At 54.5% G+C, this 15,319-nt stretch overlaps 3 protein-coding genes and 1 long non-coding RNA gene across 11 annotated transcripts in view; 2 read left to right on the top strand and 2 right to left on the bottom strand.

The window, feature by feature from the left end:
• Window positions 1-294: 294 nt before the first annotated feature.
• CENPO (centromere protein O) lies at window positions 295-6,869 on the bottom strand. Its single transcript, XM_074820339.1, has 7 exons — window positions 6,785-6,869; window positions 6,225-6,461; window positions 5,590-5,759; window positions 5,110-5,221; window positions 4,073-4,332; window positions 3,453-3,624; window positions 295-1,084 (listed from the first exon to the last, which is right to left on the bottom strand). Exons 2-7 carry the CDS (start codon window positions 6,316-6,318, stop codon window positions 960-962), a joined length of 933 nt encoding a protein of 310 aa, XP_074676440.1. The 5' UTR covers window positions 6,319-6,461; window positions 6,785-6,869; the 3' UTR covers window positions 295-959.
• On the top strand, window positions 6,851-10,209 carry PTRHD1 (peptidyl-tRNA hydrolase domain containing 1). 2 transcript variants are annotated; one of them, XR_012622705.1, is made up of 3 exons: window positions 6,857-7,169; window positions 7,915-8,194; window positions 10,090-10,209. XR_012622705.1 is itself a non-coding variant. In XM_074820340.1 (2 exons), the coding sequence occupies exons 1-2, from the start codon at window positions 6,957-6,959 to the stop codon at window positions 8,083-8,085; spliced, it is 384 nt and encodes a 127-aa protein (XP_074676441.1). In that variant the 5' UTR covers window positions 6,851-6,956; the 3' UTR covers window positions 8,086-8,277. The 2 variants fall into 2 exon arrangements, 1 of the variants encoding a protein (XP_074676441.1); XM_074820340.1 differs by lacking the exon at window positions 10,090-10,209 and having other exon boundaries at window positions 6,851-7,169; window positions 7,915-8,277.
• NCOA1 (nuclear receptor coactivator 1) overlaps window positions 9,508-15,319 on the bottom strand; it is a 190,207-nt gene continuing 184,395 nt past the window's right edge. For 2 of the 5 annotated variants that reach the window (XM_074820336.1, XM_074820334.1), the window contains 4 exons: window positions 14,387-14,561; window positions 13,090-13,273; window positions 12,148-12,237; window positions 9,508-11,061 (listed from right to left, as the gene is read on the bottom strand). In XM_074820336.1, coding sequence (XP_074676437.1) covers window positions 10,894-11,061; window positions 12,148-12,237; window positions 13,090-13,273; window positions 14,387-14,561 — 617 coding nt within the window. In that variant the 3' untranslated portion in view covers window positions 9,508-10,893. Of the gene's footprint in view, window positions 11,062-11,151; window positions 11,209-12,147; window positions 12,238-13,089; window positions 13,274-14,386; window positions 14,562-15,319 lie in introns of all 5 variants that reach the window. The other 3 variants (XM_074820338.1, XM_074820337.1, XM_074820335.1) reach the window with 3 other exon arrangements.
• Window positions 10,862-15,316, top strand: LOC141921514 (uncharacterized). 3 transcript variants are annotated; one of them, XR_012622706.1, is made up of 5 exons: window positions 10,862-10,995; window positions 11,838-12,052; window positions 12,178-12,297; window positions 13,717-13,884; window positions 14,089-14,386. It is a non-coding gene; the product is annotated as an uncharacterized LOC141921514 (long non-coding RNA). The 3 variants fall into 3 exon arrangements; XR_012622707.1 differs by lacking the exon at window positions 12,178-12,297; XR_012622708.1 differs by lacking the exons at window positions 10,862-10,995; window positions 11,838-12,052; window positions 12,178-12,297 and adding an exon at window positions 15,182-15,316 and having other exon boundaries at window positions 13,461-13,884; window positions 14,089-14,364.

The raw sequence follows: 15,319 nt of genomic DNA, 5'->3' as shown, positions 1-15,319 counted from the left end.
GGAATAGATATTCAAAAGCCCAGGTGAACGCTCACCCCCACGCACCTTCCTCCCCAAGAAACTCTCAGTATTAGGGGCAGGAATCGCTGCCTGGAGCTACCCCGCTTAAGTTGTCCTGTTCACTCTGGACAAGGAGCTCTAATAATTACAGAAACAACTAAAAAATTCTGAAGCGCTTTCCCTTGTGCTTTCCTACACATGGGACTGGCGTAAAAATGAGACAGGAGAAAGTATTGTTATTTAAACCCACGTTGTACAGCTCAAATCAATAGAGGATTTTTCTAAACACCACAATTTCGGTAACATAGAACTTTTATTAACAAGTTTAAAAATCACTGTGACCAAACAGCAAGATTTTAAAGATCTGATCCAGACAAGGGGACACAGCAAATCTGTCTCATGCCTGAAGAGAAGGAAATAACATGCATAAAGCTACTGCTGGCGTGAAACTTTCTGGAAAATTCGGTGTTTGTGCTTTGGGGGGGTTAACACAGCCCGCACAAGAGGGCAGGTTGCTGCTGGCGCTGACTAAACCTCACCTTTGTCCCTCAACCCCTTCCAGCTTCTAACATGAAGTCTTTCCCTGGCTGTGGTAAGCAGGGAACGGATTATTCCGCTTGCTTCCCACTTTTTGAGGTGCACTGGAGAACTGCAGGGTGCTGACCCACAGGGCATTGCCCCCAAAGCACCGAAGTCACAAAGTTTTAATATAGTTTCTGATTCCAGCTGAGATGTTTCCTGCAAGCGTGGAGTTCTGCGACACTCAAACAAGCACTGAGGAAAGATTACCTGCAACAACAGACACCCGAAAGCCTCAAGGAAACATCGCTCTCGAGATCCAAACTGGGCCAAGATGCTCCTCGGGGGGGTTCCCAGCAGCAGTGCTGCAGTCCAGGGAAAATATTTGCATTTTGAGCTCACTCCCTGCAGGCAGGCGCGTCCCTGAGGGCCAGGGTGCCTCACGGGGCTCCGGCCGCGCTTTCTCCGGCGTCGCTGAAGGAGCGGAAGGCTTTGTGCAGGGCCACGTGGCAAAAGAGGTCCGAGTGAGCCGCTGCCATCTCTGCCAGAGATGCAGGAGCCTCCGCTGGCAGGAGAAGCGGCCGGATCAGCGAGGAAAGGAAAAACAAAATCATATTGCCAGAGTAAAACTCTTTGCGTCTCATTCTTCCCTCGTCCCCCGAGAGTTTTTAAATGCAGTTTTTCTTCTCGTAACCCTTCTCGCTCCTCCCTCACCCTCCACTGTCCTGCAGCTCCCCCCGCTGGGATCTGAATGGCTGCAGAGAGCGCAAGCGCCTTGTGAGGACGGTAACGGGAGGGAGCCTCAGTCACCGAGTTGCTCTCTTAGCTCAGAAGACACAAAAATTTGTGAGGAAAGGCAGAACTTCACCTATGGCTACTGTGAGGAAAGAGAAGGGGAGCTGCCGATATAATACACGACGACTCCTCCAGCCTCTCTGCAAGCCAAGGAGCTCACTGAAGCAGGCCCGAGACCGCGCTATTAATCCCAGTTTGCCCAGTTCAGAGCTCCATCTAGCTGCACGTCGGTCCTCACACTCCACAGCCCAGCCAGTCGTGAGCGGGACACACACAGGGAGGCAAAGGATTCCTCAGCCCAGTTTGGCATTTGTAGTAACCAGGCAGAAAATAGCATGGAACCAGGATTAAGCCGGGCCACAGGGCTGGGGCTGCACAAGATACTCGGCGTTGCGGTCAGGCTTTGCCATACCGGGACGGGGGAGTGTTACTGATACAGAGGAAGGGGGAGCAGGTGGTGTCAGGGAAAGATTTTTCAGGCAGAGATCTTTGTTAGGAGTATTTAAGATCTTTGTTACAAGTATTTCACAGTATCCCTGATCCTTTCTAAGGGGTCATAAACCTCGCTCCTGCCTTTCTTCTCTCTGCCGTTGCACTGCAGTACATGCCAGCACACCTGGAAGTGCAGCAGGGGCAGTTAAGGCCTGGCTGCACAGAATCAGAATCCCAGAATCATCTCAGCTGGAAAAGCCTTTGAAGATCATCTAGTCCAACCATTAACCTCACACTGACTGTTCTCAACTCCACAATGTCCCCAGTGTCCCCTCAGTGTCCCCCCAGTGTCACAGAATCATCGAGGTTGGAAAAGCCCTTGAAGCTCCTCCAGTCCAACCATGAACCTCACACTGACCGTTCCCAACTCCACCAGATCCCTCAGCGCTGGGTCAACCCGACTCTTCAACCCCTCCAGGGATGGGGACTCCCCCCCTGCCCTGGGCAGCCCATTCCAACGCCCAACAACCCCTTCTGCAAAGAAATACTTCCTAAGAGCCAGTCTGACCCTGCCCTGGCGCAGCTTGAGGCCATTCCCTCTTGTCCTGGTGCTGGTTCCTTGGCTCGAGAGACTCATCCCCCCTCTCTGCACCCTCCTTTCAGGGAGTTGGAGAGGGCCATGAGGTCTCCCCTCAGCCTCCTCTTCTCCAGACTAAACCCCCCCAGTTCCCTCAGCCGCTCCCCATCACACCTGTGCTCCAGACCCTGCACCAGCTCCGTTGCCCTTCTCTGGACACGCTCGAGTCATTCAATGGCCTTTCTGGAGTGAAGGGCCCAAAACTGAACCCACTCATCGAGGGGCGGCCTCCCCAGTGCCGAGCCCAGGGGTAAGATCCCTTCCCTGTCCCTGCTGGCCACACTAGTGCTGATACAAGCCAGGATACCATTGGCCTTCTTGGCCACCTGGGCACACTGCTGGGAACTGTTCAGCCGGCTGGCAATCAACACCCCCACAATGCAAGACACCCCAACACCAGGCCTCAATTAGTCATTTACCTAATTGCACTGAGAGCAAGCAGTTCCTGATGCTGAAAAGATTCTGTTTTATTTGCCTACAACTAGCCCTCACCCTACAGAAAGGTCACAGAGCTGAGCGCCAGGTCTTCAAGGATCAGAAACGAGTCCAAGGCCGCAAGTTGAGTGGAACAAACTATCCCCGCGACCGAGACTGACAGCATCCAAGTTTCTGGCTGCAGTTCCTCGCCAGGCTCTCCCACATGCCCAGAGTGCACTAGCACAGGCTGGGATTTACCCGTGACACCTACCAAACCAGTATCCTGATCTTGCTGGGACCGTACTGGGGTCTGCACTCCAAGTAATCGCAAACTGGGAACGAGCAGCCCGTCCGCCTGAAGCGATCCAAGCTGGCGCTCACACCTTCCCTTTCTCAGCCCCGTCGTATTTCCCTCCCTCCAGCCACTGCCAGGATTGCAAGATCCATGCTCTTGTGCTAGGGATGAGTTACAACTGCTTCAAGACCCAGCACCGACTGCACACAACCCCTTCTATCATATTTTCTCCCTCAGAAATATGACAGTTTGTTCCCTTTTGTCCCCAAACTCAACTAGAAACAAAACCTGTCCAGAAACACAGTATGATCTGCTCACCCCACACCCCCCAACAGACCCCCCACACCGATCACTTACATGTGCAGGAAACGGTGACTTTAGTGGGGATGCTGGAACAGAGATCTCCGTAAAGCAGCCTCACGTTGAAGGGAAAGGTCTTGCTTTTATTTGGCACGTTGTAATTAAAGACCAGCAAGTTACACAAGGAGTTTGTCTGCAAGGTTCCTTCTATCTGGTCTGAAAAGTGTTCCTGGAGGGACAAAGACAAGTGCTGAAACATGAAGCTAGGAAGGGAGCTCGCTAAGTGCAGTGCCCCCACCCTCCCTACTAGCCTGGCACGTACATTGAGCAACCCGCCTGTGGTGAATAAATAAACCAGCACTCATGCCTTAAGCCCTTAAGCCACATCCTCCAGCAGCTTTTTACAACATCTCAGCTATTTCAGCTTAAGGACCTCCATAGTTTGGTGGTAAATTTTAAATAAGCCACCAGACAACATCCAAGTACGTGACAATCGATGAAACAGGCGACCAAGTTTATAGTCATGTGATAATTTGTGAAGTTCTAAAAACCAGAACGTAAAGAAAAAACACATAAAGAAAACTGCCGAGATTCCCCTACATGCTTTAGATGCTCGTAACTCTTGGTACATCAAAGGGAAAAGGACAGGTGAACAGCATTGCTGTGGCCACTGGTACCTGTAACTGGTCTGCCTGGTACTTCCTCGCAGCGTAAGCGTTCAGGTGGTTGGACAGGACGGACAAGAAGCGCCTGATGTCTGTCTGCAAGTATTTCTTGGCCAGCTGCTCCAGGGGGATGAAGATGGGGATGGAGTGGCGGAGAATCCGCACTTCTGGCTTGGTGAGCAGGTCCAGGTAGTAAGAATCCAAGTAGGTGCCCTCGTAAGCCGTGCTGATGCAGAAACACACTCCCTGCTTGGTCAGCTTCCCACTGATCCCTTGGGTCCAGAGAGAGAGGGGGGTTACTCGGTGCTACGTTAACTCATCACCGCAGAGCAGCTTTGCTGGGGCAACACCGACTGCAAGAGGGGCTGTGTCCTCTCACAAGGAAGCTCAGGGAGCTCCCTCAGAGGATTAAAGACTCGCAAGGGTTTAGGGACAGAAAACACAGCAACTTTTTAATTAGCGGTGGCATAAATTCCCAATAACTGCATTACGCTACCAATTTCAAACACCAACGCGACAGGGAGAACAGGGAGGAAGGTGGAGGAAGGCTTCAACCCCCCAAGGATTGCAGCAGGAGCGCTCGTGGCAGGGCTCAGCCCACACGTGTCAAGCAGGATTCACATCCTCACGCTCTCCAGAACGCAGAGCAAAGGTGACTCTCGTTGGAAACCAAAAATGTTTTTCAGGAGGTGAAAAGAGGGTGCTGACCTCACAAGCTTGCTTGGAAGACCCACACCACTGGATATTTAAGTGCTTCATTCCCAAAGATTTAATTCCTAAGGTAGTTACACGTTTTCCAGAATCTAGACCTCAGTCTAAATGACATAGTTCAGTAAATAATAGTTCCTGCTACATCCCAGAAGCCTCCTGTGAAAGGCAGGGAATTACAAGGTTACTGCTCTTCCAGCATTTTCACATTCCAAAGGCAGCAAGCACAGCAGCAGCAGCGTTAACAGGGAAGTTACACTTCACATCAGGCTCATTTTCCAAAATTTAGCACCCCAAAAACGCAGCCGTTGGCAGAACGCACGCAAATCCCAAGACGTTACCTGTGAGGCAAAAGACCTGCAGCATAGCCTTAACCCTTTTTATCTTCCACTCTAAAACAGCCTGAGCACTGGGCTGTGCCAGATCCGACGCGACTCCTTCTTTCTCAAGTTGCTACAAAAGCCAGAAGAGAAGAGAGGTCAGAAATCGCTGACACAAATCTCACCTGCAAGGGAAACAGTCGGGATACAGAGAAATAATAACCCGGCTCTGAGAAAAGGGAGATGGCATTTCAAGCAGTAGAGGGAAGAAATGAAGCAGAAGAGAGAACAAAAACTCAAGAAAAGAGTTCAGAAATGGCCACATGACCTCCTTCAGTATATGTACTGAAAACTAGGGACCCTAGAACTGTATACCACTTAAAAAGGGAAAATAAAAAAATAATAGTTGACTCTATATGAATAACCTCAGTAAATCCACTCTCTGAGAGCAGGAGCACACCAGAGCCCTCTGCCAGATCCCTGCAGCAAATTCTCTCTCACCCTCTTTTGCTGTAGATCCACTTTAGCCTGCAGCTCATCCCTCTGGAGTGTCAGCTCCTGTACTCTTGCTTTCAGCCTGGCCAGCTTCTCCTCTTGCTGCTTCGCTTCCTCTTCCTTCATGTCTGCCTCATGAGCCCGCGCCTCCAGCATTTCCAGGTGAGCAAACACCCCTGTGAGGAAAAGCATGACATGCTCAAAAATCCAGGCTGTGATTATTAGCAGTCTGCACCGCAGTACCCAAAACAAAGTAGGTCCAGTGCAGATACATAAAGAAACCACTTGCAACAGCTTTTCAAAGAGGCAGAGGGCAGGCAAACATCTGGCAAAAAGGGAATTTTAAACAGCGAGGCTGAGTGCCTCACACCAGCTAGCTAAGCTCCTGAAACGCAGAGTAAGGTAGCAAAAGCACAAGTCCCCATTCCAAGACACCTGCAAGTTTTATTTTTAAGCCAGTACACAGAGTAGTAAAGCAACTTCTCTGAAGCCCCCATACCCTAAAGTGGCCATAAGTGACTCAAGGCACAACTCAGTGAGCCAAAGGGTCACTTCTGGCCCCAAGCGTTTCAGGGTTCAGTCCTACAGGACACGCTTTGCACTTGGGATAGAAAGCACGCCCCGCACCCCAGACTGCTCACCGTGTGGTGAATATGCTTTCCCTTCCTCCGTCTTCCCTTGCCACTCTCCTGCAAGCGAGAAGGGAGGCGTCAGCTCTCCTCGGCCAGGCTCCATCCCTTGGGAAGTGGCGATATGGGGGAAGCAAGAGCTTTTCTTCCTCAGGGGACCTTCCTCTTCCTCCTGCAACGGGCCTCCGAGAAGCGCCGAGGGCAGGTCTAGCACCCAGGCTGGCCCCACGCAGGGACAATCCCCGGTGGCTGTAAAGACACGTTATAACCCACCATTATACACCAGCCCCGCAAGGAAACCCCCCTAGGAGCGCAGGAACGGGCCGGATTCAGCGGCCTCCGCCAGCAGGACGAGCCCAGTGAGCCACCACAGCCCCGGGGGGGCGACAAGGAGGCACCCGGGGGTGCCGGGGCGCTCCCCACACGGGCGGGGTGGGCCGGGCCCAGACCCCTGGGGACCCCGCCGAGGGGACGGGGACAAGAAAGAAGCTGTGCAGCCAGGGGCCTCCGCACCAGGAGGACTGAAGGGGCCGCCTGCCCCAGCCCGGTTCCCCAACGGTCCCCGCACTCACCATAGCAACCGGCGCTCGAACTGCGCGCCCTAGCGCCACCGGAAGGACGTCACCTCCCCTGACGCCATTTCCCTCCCTTTGCCGTACAACAAAATGGCGCCGCCGCCACCTTCCCAGCAAACACAGTGCGTGGGCGCGTCTCCCGGCAGGCTGTGAGGCGCCGTACACCAGCATGGCGGCGCCGGGAGCGACAGCGGCGGCAGCGCTGGTGCAGTATGTGGTGCTGCGGGGGGACCTGGGCCGGCCGCCGCGGTCGTGGCCGCTGGGCGCGGTCGTGGCACAGGGCTGCCACGCCGCCCTGGCAGCCGCCCATGCGCACCGCCAGCACCCCGACACCCGCGCCTACCTGGAGTTGGGCGGCGCCATGCGCACCGTCGTGCTGGAGGTGCGCGGGGCAGGCCGGGAGCCGCGGGGCACGCCGGGAGCGCCGCGCTCAGGGGGGCGGGCGGCGGCCATTTTGGGGCGGGCCCGGCAGATCCCTGAGGGGGCGGTGGGTCTGCGGGTCTTAAGCCGGGCTTGGTGGGGAGGGGGAGGTCGGGCCTGACTCGCCTTCTCCCGGGCCCGGCCTGTCCTGTCCTCTCCTCACGCTCCCGGCAGCCCCTCCCGCTCGCCTCACCCGGGGAGTTGAACCGCGGCCTAAACTCTGAAGGCCGCGGGCCCTTGTGGTACCGAGGCCTCCGCTCCCGGAGGCGCCGTTACTCCCGATGAGCCCCTGCAGCCATCCAGGGCCGCGGCAGCGGCGGCCACTTTGTGAGGGGAGAGTTCAGGGCGGTAGTCGGGGCAGCCCCGGCGTGGACGTGGGGTTGGGCAGAGCTGTTTGCCTTAGCATGCAGAGCCAGGCAGGCTGCCCGGGGAAAAACCTGCATTTTTGAGGGTTTACAGCCCGTGTTGGCTCACAACCCTCAGCTCTTACCCCCAGTGCTTGCAAAGCCAGGGCCTACGAGAACAAAATGCCTTTTGGGTAAGATATAAACTATGGGGATTGCTCAGCCTAATAGCTGTGTGCAGGAAGCTGTGCCTCCCTGTCCTGGCCGCTGCCTTCAGCATGAGCCATCTTCCCTCAGCTTCTGCAGGTACCCAGCACCGCCTCGCACCCCAAGTCCTCACAGCGGACTTTGTCTCTTCCCCAGGCTCCGGATGAAACCGCCCTGACGGCGCTGGCAGAGACCCTGAAGCAGCACAACATCGACCACCAAGTGTGGACTGAGCAGCCCGAGAACATGGCCACCTGCCTGGCGCTCAGGCCCTACCCGAAGGACCAAGTGCACCAGCACCTGAAGAAATTTAAACTGCTGAAGTGACCGGGCACGGGCAGCTCTCCTTCTGGGCCAGAGCTGAGCTCACCCCCAGACAGGCGCCGGCAGGAAAGCTGCTGTGTCTCAGGAGCGCGGGGCTAACTCTCAGCAGCAGGTAGTCTTCTCCTCACGTGGTGATAGCAGTTACACAGTGCAAAACGGCTCTTTGGGGAGGATTAAACGTTATTCTGTGCAGAATGTGACTATGTCTTGTGTTAACCTGCTGCCTGTGTGCAGCGTGGGCTTGCAGGTCATCCCCCTGCCAGCACAGGCAAACTTGAAAAATGGCTCTGCTGCTTTTTAGGGGTGAGTTTTCCCTTGGGCAGCCCTTTGAGCTTCCCATCCGTCTGTCCGTCCATCCCGATGGTTGTTTTCTGTGTGCCTGAGCTCCGCAACCGGGGCCGGGTCCTCCCCGCGGATTTTTGGTGTCGGTTCCGCTGCCGGCATGGCCACGCTCCCGACGCTTCTCGCACCTCCACCCCTCGCTCCAGAGCCACGCCGGATCGCTTTTTCCTCCAGCACCAGCGAGGCTGGTTTGTCTGTGATTTTATTCACGTTGAACCGTGCGATAAAACCCCGCTGGGAGCCGCGCAAACAGCAGACGGCAGCATCGGCCGGTGAGCCGGCACTCGCTGCGGACCTCATCCTGCTGCGTTTGCAGTAAAAATGTTTGAAGTGAACCACTTAGTTTAAAAAAAAAAAAAAAAAGTGCTTTGTCAGCTAGAAGTGTATCTGCCCTACCTCTCCCCGCCCTGGGCGTGCTGTTAATGTCACTGTCACCCCTTTCCCCCCTCCCCACCCCAATTTCCCCTTTTCCAGAGCTGAAGCAGCTCTTCTCGGCCTTGAATTCGGGGCTGGAGGCAGGAGCCACGTGCCGTTTCTCGCTGCTCTGCGCCAGGGCCAACCCAAGCAGCCTCCCCACCACAGCGTTACCCCAACCATGGCGCTGGGGAGCCCACAAACCCCCGCGTGGCCCCTGCTGGGGGCAGCTCCGGTGGTAAATTTGGTGACTAGCAACCCCCCCCCCCACTTATATATATTTTCTCCTTAGCACTTTGGGATTTAAGACGCCAGTTTTGCCACCAAACTCCACACACTGGCTAATTTCCAGCAACACAGGGGTTCCCAGTGTGAGGACGGGGTGACCCCTGGCTTCCCACCTCCAGCCCCGGCACCGCTCCGGCCTCCCCCTCTGCACAGAAACAACAAAACGGTAGCTGGCAAGTCCGGTTCTTTTTTTTTTTTTTTTTAACGTCTTTTTTTTTTTTTGTCATCTTTAACTCTTGCAAATGTCAATCAACAAAGCTACACATTTTTTTTTTTTTCCACACACCAGCGCGAGTTTTAGAGGGAAGAAAAAAAAAATTCCCCCCGTAGCTGCCCTCCCCCCATAAAAGTCAGCAGTGAATATTAAAAGCGACCCCCAACTAAAAGAGAAGAAAACAAATTTATACAGAGCTCAGAGCTATTTACAGTGACAGGCTTGAGGGGAAAAAAAATAAGCTATCTCCCAACAGAGAATTCAATTATTATTATTATTTTATTATTATTATTTTAAATAGTTTAAGCTACCTCAGCTGTTAAACACAATCAAAGCAGAAAGAACCGCCTGCTTAATTTTATTTAATATTTAATCAGAAAATTTTATCTACAATAATTGACAGACCCCTCCCCCCATCCTTCCCCCTAAAAATTATTGCAGTTTTTTCCCCAAACTGTTCTTTTTTTATCTTTTTTTTGTCTTTTTTTTTTTTTTTCTCCTCCTGTTGTAATATACACATTGTAGCCCCCCTCCCCGTTTCGCTCGGAGGCCTGAAACCAGCATAAAACATGGAAAAAATGGTGGGTCAAAATACTCTGTTGTTTTGTTTTTTGTTTTTTTTTTTTTTCTTTAAAACCGACAAACTCACGATTGCTAGAAAAAGCTGATTGTACGCACAAGCGGGCTGGGGCGGAGGGGAGAGAAGGGGTTTTGTTTAAGCGTGAATAAAAAACCGGCTTTTCCCGCAGAAGTCCAGCGCCGATCCCCTTCCGTGCCCCGCGCCGAGACGTGATCAGTGACAGATCCAGCTGAAACTGAGATTGCTCTTCCTCCTCCTCCTCTTCCTCCTGCCGCCGCCGCAGCCCTCCAGCTGCCTTCTCCCCCTCCCCGCCTCCCCGAGAAACCTTCCTCCAGATTAAGAAGCCAGCAAAATGATTACAAAAATAAGAATCATCTGTAATTTTGGCTCGAGAAACCGACTGTCCCGCCTCGTCGCTTCACCGACATCCAACTTTTTTTTTTTTTTAAAAAAAAGGGAAAACAAGGGGGGGGGGGGGAAGGGGGAAAAAACCCCCAAAGGGGATAAAAAAAGTGGGGGGAAAAAGAAGGGGGAGAAAAAAAGGGGGAAAAGAAGGGGGAGAAAAGGGGGGAGAAAAAAAGGGGGAAAAGAAAGGGGAGGAAAAAGGGGGAAAAGAAGGAAGGAAGAGGGAGGAAAAGGGGAAAAGAAGGAGAAAGGGGAGAAAGAAGGGGGAAAAGAAGGGGAGAAAAAGGAGAAAGAAGGGGGAAAAGAAGGAGAAAGGGGAAAATAAAAGGGGAAAAGGAAAAAAGGGTAATAGAAGGGAAAAATGGGGGGAAAAAAGGGGCAAAAAAGGAAAAAACAAAGGGACACCCCCCCCCCAATAAAACAAAACCCCCCCTTTTTGCTCCAAACACTACGAGCTGAAGAATGGCTGCGGGTTGAGATATCAAAAATCTCAGAAAAATATATAATATATATATTTATATATCTCTGTACGTCTTCTTATTTAAATTTCACATTCCTCGCAAAGCGATTATTCAGTCAGTAGCTGCTGAAGAAGGCTCTTCTGCTGGCCCGGCGGCGGCGGTGGCCCGGCGGCGTTTTTCGGGGTGCCCAAAGGAGCCGGCGGGTTGAGGTAGGGATCTCCTACCAGATTCACTGTACACTGTACGTCGGCAAAGACCTGAACCTGTTGTACCTGCTGGGACACAAAAGAGAAAAGGGGATTTAGCGGGGCCGGGGCAGGGGCCGGCGGCGGCGGAGCTGGGTACTACGTGAAGTGGAAACTCACTAGAGACTTCCTCTAGTCTGGAGCCACCCCAGAGAAGAACTCTTCTGTCTTCTTGTCCTATAAAAAGAAAACCGCTGCAACTCATTCGGCTCTGCGAGGTTCATAACGTTGCTCATCCAAAAAAAAAAAAAAAAAAAAAAAAGGGGGGAAAAAAATAGATTTTTGGTGGCGGGGTGGGGGGGAAAAAAAAAAAAGCCAGCCAGGCAGCCCCAGGGTGAAGGGGAGCGGCGGCGTGATGGTTGTGGGGTGGCGAGTGAGGTCCAGCGCGGCTGTTTGATCAAAATTTAAAGAGTTTTGGTGCGTCTCGGCGCGTCCCTACGGGCTCTGTGAAACCAAGGCTGCGCTACGGGGAAGGGGGAGGCGACGCCGGGACGCCGGCGGGTTGTTGGTTGAGGTGGGGGATGAAGCGGATGGTCCCCGGGAGGCATCGGCGGGCGGCTGGACGCGTTTTGGTGGTGCTCAGAGGGATGGGCAGCATCCGGCAGCGCTGCCTGCAGGGACAGACGCCGCCCCCACCGCCTCCCCCATCCAAATTTCCTCGCTCCACCGTGCTTTAACGTGGCGGCCTGGCTGCCATGGGCTGCTCCGCTGCTGGCCAAGCCTAGGAAAGAAACCCTCCCTGCTCGCTGTCAGCCCGGAGCCGGGGCGAGGGGCGTTTTAACACCAACACTCCTTTATTTTTCCAGCTCAGCTGCGGAGTCACCGCTCTTCCACGCCAGCGAGGAGGCCGAAAACGCTCACAGCGGCAGTGGCGGCGCGAGCTTTGATGCGAAGAGGGTTTGCGAGCGGTGCCGGTGTCCCCGAGGGCTGGCTGTCACCCAACGCTGGCGGGACCGTGGTGGCTTCAACCCAACCCTGCCAACCAGGGCCGGCCCCGGTGGAAACCAAGTGTGCCGAGCCGGTACAGTCGGGGACGTTCAGCCTTTATTGGGGTGGGGGGGGAACCCGTCAAACTCCTCGGGGTACCTGAGATGTGCTTAGCAGTTTCTTACTGACCTGCGCCCCATCTGCTTCTGTTTTCAAAAGGTCAGTGGAGGAAAGCTGGTTGCAGTAAAGGCCCGCGGGTCTCAGCGCCGGGTCATTTACCTGTCAAAAGCAAGATCCAGGCTCAGCTGAGGCTCCTGGATGCTGGAGGAGCCCTCTCGAGCTGAGTTTTGGGGGGGATTTGGGGAGGGGGCGCTCATGGATGGGGCAATGCTGGGGGGGGACTGTGCTGGCAGAATCCTCCCTGCACAGTGAGCTACAGAGTTTTAGGGCATCGGTGGGGGGATCCCAGTGGGCAGCTGGGACCTGTTTCACCTTTCTCCCCACCTTCAGCACCTTTTCCTGGGGCTGCTGCTGGCTCTGGAGGCATCTCACCCCCAGGGAGCAGGAAACAGCACCCAACTGGTCGGTGAGAGGGCCCGTGCACCGTGGCCAGCTCCTGGGAGGGAGCAGCCTCCTCCCTTGCCCAGCCCTGTGGCTCCTCCCCCCAGGGAGGAGCCCCAACCCACAACATCCCAACACAAAACCAACGGGCCAGAAGCTTAATGGCACCGAGACAAACCCCAGCAGCTAAAAATGGTGGTGGAGGGGTCTCTCTCTCTCTGGCTCAGGGAGGATCTCGCCAAAGGGCTGGCATTGCAGAAAGGTCCCATATCCAACTGTTCCCATTCCCCATCCCCAGTTTTCACAGCTTCCTGGCTACAAACAGACCCTCCACCAGCCCACCACAAGGGCTGCAGGTGCTGGAGATGCTCAGCACGTCCCTGCACCCCCCAAGGACACACAAGACATCCCAGGGTGCCGTTGGCCTTGGGTTCCAGCACAGTGGCAATGCCAGCAGAGGCAGCCAGACCTTTCCTGCTTCCCGCTTTGGACAGCGGGGCCAGAAAAACAAATCCTGAACCCCTGGGAGCTGGGTGACCGTTCTGGGAGTTGGGATGGTGTGGGACTGACCTGCTCCGAGCACATGGAGTTCATCCCGGGCATCTGCAGCGAGTTCATCTGCATCTGACCGGCCATGGGGTTCATGTTCTGGACGTTGGTGTTTCCTCCCGCCATGGAGACGGTGATGCTCATGTTGTTGTACATGCCCTGCTGAGCAGGTGCCGGCTGGCTCTGCCCTGCTTGGCTGAATACGCTGAGAGAGAGAGAGAAAAAAAAGCTTTACCCGGGCGTACGTGGTCGTCGAAGGCACCTCGAGGTGCGTGTGAGTCCCTGGGGTGGCCCGAGCCGCCACAGCAGCCAGCCGGCCTCTGGTGAACACCAAAACCACCCGCAGCAGGTGGCAGCCCTGGGGACAGCAGGAGGGACAGGGAGGCGTTAGGGGTTAAGCAAGGCTTAACCAAGGTGAAGGCTGGGAGGAAGGGAGGTGGCTGCTGCAGAGACTTCGCCCTCCACTCCTGCTCTAGCAAGAGGCTGCTGGGTGTGATGGGTAGAGCAGGAGGGCCACCAGTGCCAAGAAAGGGATGGTTACAGGGCTTTGGGCTGGCTTAAGATGCAAAGCCCTGGTCTATGTGACACCGAGTTCATGCTCCTTCCAGTGCCCTCCTCAACACCTGCCTTTCCCCACTCCTGCTGCAGGCAGGAGGACAGTTCTCCGGCACAAGGCAGGGTGAAGCATCCCAGCTCCAGCAGTGCTCCCATCTCATCCCACCCAGCCCAGGAACCTCCTGCTCTGTGCTGCTTGACCAGGACAGGTCAGCTGAGCTATCTGGACAGACCCAAGATGCAAAGCAAGGCATCCCCCAGGTGAGCTTTTAGGTTTTTTGGTTTTTTTTTTCGTTTCTGGAGGTTTGAAGCTCAAACCTGACTCATGCAAAAAAAGCAACAAGTCTGGTGACTTGCTACTTGCTTCGCTAAGTCAGAGCCAGACACATCTTAAGAGGGTCACACAATGACCTGGGACTGCTGGGCTTAATTTATCATCATTTTTCCTAATCCTACTTTCTCCAGACATAATTAAGCCACTCGTGTAATTACAAGCCAAAGACCTGCTTCATGTCATCCTCAGCACACATGCTCATTCATTTAAACGCTGTGAGCTGCCGAGGCGAAGACGAGGACGTGGGTTGATGGTGACTTCTGGAGGACGTCACACTTGGAGGACACAGACTGAGCTCAGCATGTGTCCTCAGCCAGGTGCCACCTACCCCTGCCAACACCCTACCAGGGGACCGTCACCTCGGCGTCACCTTGCTGCCTTCTCTCCGTGTCACCCGCCTGCCCCAGGTTGTCCCCCCCGTGATCTTACTTGCTGTTCCCCATGGCTCCTTGCTGCCAGGTCTTCATGTCAGGTGACTGGTAGCCTGGTGTCGGTGGTGCTGGCTGCAGCATAGGGCTTTGTGAAGGCGGGAGCTGGGGTGACATCAAGGGGCTGCTGGGGCTGAGCGACGGAGCAAAGGCGGGTTCGCTTTGCTGACCCATGCCTGGGGAAGGATAGACGGCGTCAGCGGTGCCCAGACCCCCACCAGCAGCCCCGATTCCCTCCTCCTCCCTTGCAACCGTTGGCATTGAACCAGAAGCATCAGCCGTGAATTTCGGTCTCGGGGTCTCTGGTTTTCATTTCGAGCAGCTGCATCGCTCAAATGCAAATATTGAAAGGATGAAGGAGCGGGGAAACCCCCCCTCCAAGTGGTTTCCTTTAGCAGGTGCTCCTCTTTAGCATCACACCCAGCTGGAAAATAGCCAGGGCGATGATGAGAAGATGCCAAAGCAGGTTCCTGCAGGGCTATGGCAGCCACACTGCAGTTTTCTCTACTCATCTCTGAAGTCCACCTTGCTGAGACCCTGCACTGATGCTTCAATGTGAAGACCTTCACAAGCTCTGCGTGGGCTCACCCATCTCATGGGAGCTCGGTGCCCACATGAGCCTGCAGCTCGTTTCGGCCATCTCAGCAAGGCTCTGGCCTTTTTCGGGGCATATGTATTTAAGGAAATGCAATTTAGAGGACTGCCTTGTTGTTGGATTTTCAAGAGTTAAGGAAATTCTTTTCAAGGAAAGAGTTCAAGTTGCCCAAACTTTTAGCTTTTTTTTTTTTTTTTTGAGATTCAACCAGAAAAGGTCCTTTGGGAGGTGGAGACCAGAGACCAGACTGGGACACAGGCTGGGGGTGATCTCAGCTCTGCCCCCAACCTCTCCCTCCCTGCCGCCGGATGGCTTTCCGATCCAACCAGCTGCTCGACG

The sequence above is a fragment of the Strix aluco genome, chromosome 3, assembly GCF_031877795.1.
Source record: "Strix aluco isolate bStrAlu1 chromosome 3, bStrAlu1.hap1, whole genome shotgun sequence".
Taxonomy (NCBI): domain Eukaryota; kingdom Metazoa; phylum Chordata; class Aves; order Strigiformes; family Strigidae; genus Strix; species Strix aluco.
Note: the sequence above shows the minus strand (reverse complement) of the source record. Positions and strands in the feature narration are given on the sequence as shown.

Coding starts and splice junctions, on each gene's coding strand:
- PTRHD1 (XM_074820340.1), top strand. CDS start 6,957: ATGGCGGCGCCGGGAGCGACAGCGGCGGCAGCGCTGGTGCAGTATGTG. Junction 7,170..7,914: donor TGCGCACCGTCGTGCTGGAG/GTGCGCGGGGCA, acceptor TCTCTTCCCCAG/GCTCCGGATGAAACCGCCCT.
- CENPO (XM_074820339.1), bottom strand. CDS start 6,318: ATGGAGCCTGGCCGAGGAGAGCTGACGCCTCCCTTCTCGCTTGCAGGA. Junction 5,760..6,224: donor GAAAGCATATTCACCACACG/GTGAGCAGTCTG, acceptor TTTTCCTCACAG/GGGTGTTTGCTCACCTGGAA. Junction 1,085..3,452: donor AGTCACCGTTTCCTGCACAT/GTAAGTGATCGG, acceptor TTCTCCTGCCAG/CGGAGGCTCCTGCATCTCTG.